Genomic DNA, 9,469 nt, shown 5'->3' on the forward strand with positions numbered 1-9,469 from the left:
TGCCTGTCTACAGTTGCTACACAGTTGGAAGGAGTGGGTGTCAGTGCAGGCCTCCTAAGGACTGTGCTCTCTTTTGCCTGTCTTGCCTCTTAGTTCAGTGACTATGGGATTGCCAACTGAAAAGTACAAATATTTCTCCCCTATATATAGCTATATCTATAGAATCTTGGCCCATTTGTGTCTTGGGTGAATTTTGCTCAGAGCGCAAAATAGCTCAGTGATTTAGTTCTTTCTGAGGGATGCCATGCTTTATTTTAGCTTAGGTCATATTGCCGAGGTACAGTTGTGGGTTTTTTAAAACACTTGAACTTGAACTTAAAAAAAGAAAAGGTGCTATTTGGTTTGTTAAGAATTGAATTAATTATTAATTATCTTATAGAACAAATCTGTCTCCTTTTTTTTTTAGGGTCCTGCCACTATTCCTTCAGTGTTTAATCAATCATACTCTTGGGCTTTGATGCAGCTTTTTTGCCTTTGAGACTAGTAGAGCTTGTCAAGTGTCATTTTAAGTGCCAACAAATGGTTGAGTTGAGGCAAGAAGAACAAAGTTTCAGAAAGAAAATTAATCTAGCATTCGCTTAATAATTTGCCCTTTGCAGTAACAGAATCTTATCTGACCACCCACATTCATCTGGTTGCTGACGTGGCTCTCGCTTCAATTGCAGAAGCTATTTTTGCACCTTTTGTGTCTTTTGAGGAACCGAGTGGGCCCACTTGCTTATAATGATTCATGTCTTAAAGTACACAGGGTGTCCTGAAGTGCTACTGCAGTGATGTGCAGAAAACAGGGGCACAATTAAAGCAAGCTGCTTCCTTTCAGCACTTTAAATGCTCTCGTGAACTGGTATTGGATTAAGGCACATTTTAATTGTCATATGTTGTTGCTTTAGTCCTTCCTATAAGACAATAACTTGTCTGGAAGAAGCAATATTTTAAAAAATGAACAATGTATACATACAATAACCGTCTAGGGGTAGTATAATAATATTTTTATATGAGCCTTTTATGCTGAGAGAAACCATGTTAAGATGATTGATTGTTTAATCTGTTTGTATTAAGTATTTTGACTGACCTTGCGTGAATTTCTTTGGATCAGACTTGGATAAATATTAACGCTAAGCATAAAAAAGTCCCTTTCTTTGTTACTTACTAGAATTTGTTAAGTATCAAGATTTTACTTTGGTTGGTTTTGGCTTCCTATTTTAGAAATTAATTTTAGCACAGAACATAGCATTGCTGAAATAAACTATAGAAAAACAATTTGCTACGAGGATCTGAGACTTCATCCTATGGAGTTTAGTTTCTGATGCGCCAAAAGTTTTGTGAGAACCTCAGCTTTACAGCAAAACTATGTTATAGACTGCAGCGGCACAATTTCTAGTTCTAATACATTAAGTTTTAACTCACAGTATTATTTTCCTAATTGTCTCCACTTTTGTGGTTGCAGGAAGTTCTCTTTTAATACAAATATTTATTCCAAAGATTTAGACTGTGTTAAAAGGGGGGAATAAAACACCATTTTTTTTCTTGGGGAGAAAAGTCTTTTTGACAGATTCGGTTCTAATTTTTTTTCCTCAAAGAAGGCAGTCTCTGTGAAGAATAAGCGTGCCTCTTAAACTCACTATTAAGTATCATCATTTAAAATATCTTCTTGTTTATTTTTAGATTCCCAGAAGTTGTGTATGAGTTCCTGTGAGGAGAGTTGACACTGAAGGCAGAGACGGTTGTGATGCAGTTTTGTGATATGAGGATAACAGGTTAATAACTAAAATTTATTATTTTATTCTGTTGGTTTTTTACATTTAACTTGAAAAGCAGTTTTGACCTGTTATGCATCGATACATAAACTGACTTTGTCATCAAATCTGGGCAGAAACAATGAACATGCCATTTAGAGAGAAAAGTGTTGGAAAGGTTCGGTTTGGTTTTATTTTGTTTTTCATAATAGACCACTTTTAATTATAATTTTCTTAAGTGAGATAGACTTATTTAAGAGAGTTTTTTCCTTTTCTGGTCAAGTTTATTTTCACATAAAATTCTGCTTCATAGTAAATCCTAATTTCTTTTGCTATATAATGGGAAAACATTCCTCTAGAAAAATAAAATCACGGTTGTAAAAAAATTGCAAAAAAATTTATGACAAAATATTAAAAGTAGCAGGTCATAGTCAAAATAAGTCATACATATCTTGACTTAATATGCAAACTATACAAATATCTGTACCCATGTCCTCGTTGTACCCAGTGTGGAAAAAACATAGTTCGGTATTCTATTAGTTTTTAAATATCAAATTAAATTTTGATGAGTGTCAAATTAGAGAGTGATCACCATAATATTTTTACTTTTCTCCAAAAGTTCTCTGAATTGCTTGGCAGGGTTTTATATAATATCCACCTCATATCATCGACTTGCTCATTTTAGAGAGAACTGAGGTGGTTATGGGAATTTTTACTAATAAAAGAAGTATTTATAATGAATTTGGCTCTCAGGAAGGTGCCTTTTTTTAATCATCCTGTGGAAATAAGTCTGTATTCACTTGGACTCTGGCACTGGTCATGGTTTTTTGGTAGATCCTTTTTTTCTCATCCGGTACTCATTTGTAGTGTGACTTATGCTCTGAGATACTCATGTATTCTTAAACTATTTTGTAATTTATCTCTGCATTTGAAAAGCAAATATATGGAAATGGCCTCTAAAATTTTGTTCAGTAATTACTATCATAAGATATATATTTGCTTACAAATTATACTACCAAATTCTTAGGAAAAGACCAAATAACCATTTTAATTAAAAAAAATTTTTTTTCATTATTAAAATATTGAAAGTAGAGAAATAGCATTTTTTGCCAGTCATTTTATCTATTTATCCATCCGTTTTTATTTAGGATGTTATTATTTAATGCTCACTTGACTTTTGCCACCATTCACGTAATGATTAATTTCCTTCGGTAAAGTTTTTATCTAAAATAATGTTTTTCTAAGCAAAGGATCCCAGATCGACAACCCTGGACACTGTAGGGTTGGTTCATCCACAGAGCCAGCTGCCTTCCTGCCAGTCCCACCCAGCTGTCATCCTGAAGAGACCTCTGACCAGGTCCATACAGGAGGCTATTTCTGTGTCTTTCCTTTCAGGGCCTGTCTGAGGAAATTATTTAACTGCTTGCCAAATTTATTTGAGCGGGACTATGAAGAGTGGCCAAAGGAGAGGGCACACACTTTTAGAAAAACGGCAATTCTTCCATGTAGTATATCATTTTCTTCTCTTTTGCTCAGTTCCTTTAGTTCCATTATCACTGAAAATAGCCATGCAGCAGGTAGTAGCTGTGTCAACACTACTCCCCTCTGGAAAATGTGCTGAGCCTGCTGGATAATGCCTGTTGTTACTGACCAAAGGGCTCTGATGGGCTAGAGCACCATCCACAGGAAACCCAAAAGTCATATCCTCCAGCAAAATGTCTCTCTCCTTTAGTAGCACTCAAATACTTAGGGGAAATTTTTAAATGTGAATGCGAAACTGTGTTTAGAATACTTCTCCTTTGTTCGCCATGGGTGCCAAAAATGACTTTACGTGGCCTTGGTTACCATAAAAAGAAATCTCAGAGAATGAAATGATAACCAGCTGTTTTCATATGAGGATTGATCTAATATTGCATTTTTTAAAACATATTAATTGATTGGGAAACCGGAAATTTACTTTTAACGTGAAATTGGAGAATACAAAAAAATGAAATGAATCTACACAGTCATAGAGAAGTCATGTAGCTATAATTAATCACGTTACTATAGATCTTCAGTGTGCCAAGTAGATTTACATTGAGAAAATTAAACTAAAAATGCAGGTACATACAATGGAACATTTATGGTTTATAATGATACGAGGTCCAAAAAAAACTAAAAAACGATTTCCCTATCTATAACATTTTAATATGTTTAAGTAATAAAATACAAGCTCAGGAATTCACACTAATGTTGATAGAGTTAGATTACTAAGTAAGTAAAAGTATCACCTAACCAAAACAAACAAACAAACAAACAAAAATGTCATTATCGTATCTTGCATTAAGCTTTGAAAGCCTTATGCTTTTGAAAGTGAATTTTCTTCCCTGAGTATAAGTTGAGGAGAGCAACAGTGACTTTAGAATACTCTCAACTCCCAACTTCTGCTTGGTAAAGATACAGTCATTATGTCCTGAAATAGATCTGTGGTACACACAAGTTACATTGCAGAATTGTTTCAGTTTCTAAGTTAAAGCAACTATAGATAAGAGATTAATGAAAAGAGTTCATATTTTGAATGGTTCATGAATATAATCAGTAAATTCTCCAAAGGATCCATCACTTTTTTTCTCTTCCCCCTACCTTTCTCTGTAATCCTCAGAAACTTCAAGAAGAAGTGATTTTATGAATTATAGATAGTTGGTGTTGGAGAGAATATCTTCAAATATGGAAAAGGTTCATGTAAAAAATGTTGAAAATCTAATCTAAAAGGTTCATGTGAAATAGGAATGATTTCCAATTTCTAAGTAATATTCTTAAGCCTTTTACTGAAGTGAAAATTTAAACATTACAGTTTAGAGGAATGTAGACCAAAGGGATCCCTAATATTGCTGAAACCTCCCGCCCAGACCCACACAGAGCTCTCTACCTGAATGACCAGAAGAGAATGTGGCCCAGGGTATCATTTAATTTCATGATAAAATGGTGGGACAGCTTTGGTAGACATGTCTTAGAAATGTATAAGGAAGGTTTTTTCCTGACAGAAGCTATTTGCATAATTGAGTCTATGTGTTTTTTGAGTCTATGTGTTTTTTACTGAGACTGAAGTTGTGAATTTTATAAACTTCCTGGATAATCAGTGCTATTGGAATATAAAATGATATTATGTTAGTATCAGCAAAATTGATATTTATGTTTTAATAAAATAGTAGATATGATTTTTTCTGATTAGCCCCTTCTCCCAAAATTTAAACCCAACAACAGTTAGCTAAATTTTCTAGATCATTTTTGTTCTGACCATTAAATACCTGCTTTTGAATTTTTTGTAAATCATTTTTCTTCATCTTCTGATCTATGTTTAACTGAAAAAATATTATCGCTTTTTTTTTGTATGAATTTTATTTGGTGTATCTGTTTTATATGATATGTCTTTAGTGAATAAGAATTGTATATGCCTTGTTTAGGATGTAATGGTTTTAATTTATTAATTTATTACTGTAAACTATAAAAATTGAAACCATCTTATTTATAAAGGCATTACCTCATTGCTCAATGAAAATATTCTATTCTATTTAATTATTAAATCTATTATTCCAGTCCCATTTTTCATATAATTTTATATACTTGTTTAACTTGAAGTCTGTGTTTTAAAGTAAAATTATAATTCTGCATAAACCAATGATCGGTAAGTGACCATATCCTTAATTTTCACTTGTTAGAGAAGGTTTTACTTTTCTTAAAAGTGATGCTTTTGAAGGAACAAAGTAAAACAATTGTTTGTCATGAGAATTTATCATGTTCTCATAAGGAGCTGTCCTTGTTAATACTTTAATACACACATTTTGAACATTATTTAAATTATGGATTGTTTGGTTTCTAGGAAATGGCATTTTGGGGCCAATTTTCATACTACAACTGTGCAAAACTTATCTAGTCTGTCAGGACCATAAAAAAATCAAGCATTGGAAATACTGAAGTCAAGTGAAAATATTTAGGAGAAAGTATTATTGAAAATGTGTTATTTTAAATTGTGATAAAACTTAACAGCAGAGGTGGATGGGAGAGATTAGACCTTGTAGTCTTGGAGGTCAGCCAAACCTGAATTTGATTTTAGCTCTGCCACTCAGAGCTAAATATAATTTTCAACTGTAAAATAGGTGTAAAAGCACTTATTGCATAGGGTTTTCATGAAGATCAAATAAGATAATATATATGAAGTTCTACATCAGCACCCAGCACAATAGCAAATGCACAATAAACAACCACCATTATCATTGTTTGCCAGCAATGAAACTGCATGCATAGCTCAATACCATAATAAAAGATTAAATATGAGAGGTAACTTAGAAACTATTCAGTTCAAGCTCTGACTCCTAGTTAAGGAAACACTTGCAAATGTTTCTGTTTTGAATTAAAAATACATTCTTCTTCCATTTTAGAGGGTATGATTCACCTCTGAAAGTCTGACAGAGGTTGTGTCTATATGAACCTTAAAGACTTAGTTAATTAAATAAAAAATTCAGCCTCCTTGGTTTTAACATGGTGTATTCTTGTTAGCAAGGTTGCTGGAACTGACCAAAGTAAGTTTGCATTGAAGTATTATGAGGCCATCACTTGTCTTTCAATTTTTGCCTTATTACTTTGTGAAGGGATGAACAGGAGAATCACTGTGGGGGAAAAAATTCAATCCAATAGTAAAACTTTTTAACAAACCAAAGTTAATATGCTTATTGTTTAGTTTTTCCAATGACTGCGTTACAAATCTATATGGCTCTTTGCAGAAGGAACTTTTGCAGGAAATGATTACAGATGTCTTGCTACCGATATCTGAGGGTACTGATTTATCACCCCAAAAATGTCTTGTTCCTGTGGGAATTTCCATGTTCTTTTCCCTTTTCTAAGGGTAATTCCATTATGATCATCACAGTAGCATTCTCTATTAGAAAGCAATTTGGACATGGAAATAAGACCAGTGCTTGCGTTTTAGTTTGGGAAATTGCAATACATTTGCATCTTTTTTTTTAACCAGTATTTTATTTAAAAAGATGAATATGCTCACAATAACAAAATAAACAAAAATAAAAATCATCAGAAGTTGTAAGGTGACAAGTAGAAATCCTTTCCTGCTCCTTCCTCTGACCCCTGGTTCTACTTCTGTGATTTAACTGCTGTTAAATCTGTTTGGCATCCTCGAAGGAATTTTCTCTTTAATTCCTGTTTCTATCTTATACAAATGGGATTATTAAATACATCCTAGGGTGCAATAAGCATGTTCTTACATTCAGCATTACTCTCTTCTGAATGAATTTCTATATCTGTACTTATAACTGTACTTTACTTCCTTTTAAATGGCTGAGTGTTATGATGGAGCCATAATTTATTTAAGCAATCCTTGGACACGTATCTTTGTGCCCTTGTGAAGGTACATCTCTAAGGATACATTTCCAGCAATGGAATTTCTGGGCCAAAGGCATGAGCTTTCTTACTTTGATGAGCACTGCCATATTTCCTATTAAGGAAACATCTCAGCTTTCCTAATTGATAAAATTAGCATTGAAGTTCTCAGAATTCTCTGGGTACTATATTGACCATTCACTTATAGAAGTCGAGTATTCACTTAAAATCTAATGGTTTCTAAGTTGTCAGGTTGTCCTGAATCATTCACAGGCATCTAGAGCAGTGGACTCCAACCTTTTTGGCACCAGGCACTAGTGCTCCTATGAGAATCTAATGCCTGATGATCAGAGGAGGAGCTGAGGTGGTGATGCTAGTGCTTGGGAGCAGCTGCAAATACAGATAGATGACACTGCTCACTGGCCTGCCGCTCACCTCCTGCTGTGCGGCCCTGTTCCTAACAGACCATGGACTGGTACCAGTCTGCTACCCGGGTATTGGGGACCCCTGATCTAGAGAACTCCTTTATTTCCTATGATGTGTATTTCCAAAAAAGGAAATTTATTCTTTTAAATATTCAAATCTATAGATTCAATTTAAAAAACACTACTTTACAATTTTTAATATCTAAGGCATTGGAACCAGCTAATTGTGTCCAAAAAAAAAAAAAACCAAAAAAACAAAACTAAGGTGTTTTGATATAATAATCTTATATCTTAGAAACTATTACTCGAAGTTTTTATAACGTTTTCTCAGAGTTAATTTTGAACAGTATCAATGTAAGGTTTACAGTTTTAGTGTAGTGTGTTCTAAAGAAGTTACTTGCTTTTTTTTATTTTTTTTAGGGTACATAGCTTTGCGAGCTCTATACATAATGAACTTTAAATTGACATTTGTATACAGCAATATTGTGACTGAATAGAAAAATTTTTCCTAACTGGATTTATTTTCTACCCAGGAAGTGTCAAGACAATCATGCCCATGAGAACTCTAAACCATTCAGGTAATCATTACATTTTTTAACTGTCCCCAAATATGTCTTTTCCCCCATATTATGAAGGTTTTATAATTTTAAAATATAATTTATGTTTAGATTCACTTTCTGCCTTTTCCAAAGTTCTGGAACTGTCTTTGATTCTTAGAGCCTTAGTCTAGCTCTTCTAATCACTTCTTTTAAGCTATAAAATATATCTACATTGTATATTATATATTATGTATTTGTATATTACATTCATGTAATTATATTAAATATTTATAAATATATATTTTGTGTTAATGTATAACATATCTGTGTAGAGCAATAAGTCGTATACTTCAACATGCAAGTCATAAAACTTGGTTAGAAATAGCTCTCAATTTATTTAATGATGGCTTTAAAATTTTTTATGACTTTATAAATAATATTTATCAAAAGTTTTTCTTTAAATTCTTTTCTAACCAAAATTAAGGCATATTTAAAAGATGACCACAATTCAAGTATTGAAGAGATTTATGCTTATGACTTAATGCTAAGTTTGATTTTAATATCCTTTAATTGAGGAATTAATGTAACAGCTACAAAAAAATTCATTGGAGTCAAAATCATTTTCGATTTATTCAATTTTAGGCTGCTTATTTTGGATTGGTGTTGGTTTCTCACTTGATAACTGTTATGACACTCTCTTTGTGTTTCCTTTTCCTTTTTTTTTTTTCCCCCCCCAGATCATTTTATCTTAGCGGAACTGGCAGTTGAACTAGTAGATGGACAAAATTTCTCCTAGACTATTCATCATCCCAATTTCATCCCGGTTGAAGATACTCAAATGCCATAAGAAATCTCCTGGATTTGCACTTAGCTTTTGGATGGACACTTGTACAATGGAGAGAACTGTGTCATAGCCCCGGTCCGAAGACGTTGCCATTGCCCACAGACTGCGGGGTGGGTGTGGAAGGTTCCAACGAGGAGGGGCACTTAGCAAGCTTGCAGACACCCTGGAACATGGAAACAAGCCAGCTTTGAAAAGCACAGCTTTGGAGACGCTCCATGAGTCTGCACGACTTTCAAGAGAACTAGCACTAAAGACCTTGCGTAACAAAATGGACACTGGGGACACAGCTCTAGGACAAAAAGCTACCTCAAGGTCTGGAGAAACTGATAAAGCATCAGGTAGATGGAGACAAGAACAATCAGCCGTTATTAAGATGAGCACTTTTGGCAGCCAAGAAGGTCAGCGGCAACCACAAATAGATCCGGAGCAAATTGGGAACACAGCATCAGCACAACTCTTTGGTTCTGGGAAACTGGCCTCCCCTAGTGAAATGACACAGCAAGTCCCAGAGAAGCAATATCCACCACACCGTCCGAGTCCTTATTCATGCCA

At 33.9% G+C, this 9,469-nt stretch overlaps 1 protein-coding gene across 1 annotated transcript in view; it reads left to right on the plus strand.

Moving 5' to 3' along the window:
• Nucleotides 1-9,469, plus strand: part of HIVEP2 (human immunodeficiency virus type I enhancer binding protein 2) — a 192,360-nt gene that overhangs the window by 160,453 nt on the left and 22,438 nt on the right. Inside the window, 4 exon segments of the mRNA XM_025049270.1 lie at nt 1,666-1,757; nt 8,068-8,112; nt 8,811-9,466; nt 9,468-9,469. The exon segment at nt 9,468-9,469 is cut by the window's right edge and continues 4,868 nt beyond it. Of these exon segments, the coding sequence (XP_024905038.1) occupies nt 9,186-9,466; nt 9,468-9,469 (283 nt within the window). The 5' untranslated portion in view covers nt 1,666-1,757; nt 8,068-8,112; nt 8,811-9,185.

Source organism: Pteropus alecto, unplaced genomic scaffold (assembly GCF_000325575.1).
Source record: "Pteropus alecto unplaced genomic scaffold, ASM32557v1 scaffold185, whole genome shotgun sequence".
Classification (NCBI taxonomy): domain Eukaryota; kingdom Metazoa; phylum Chordata; class Mammalia; order Chiroptera; family Pteropodidae; genus Pteropus; species Pteropus alecto.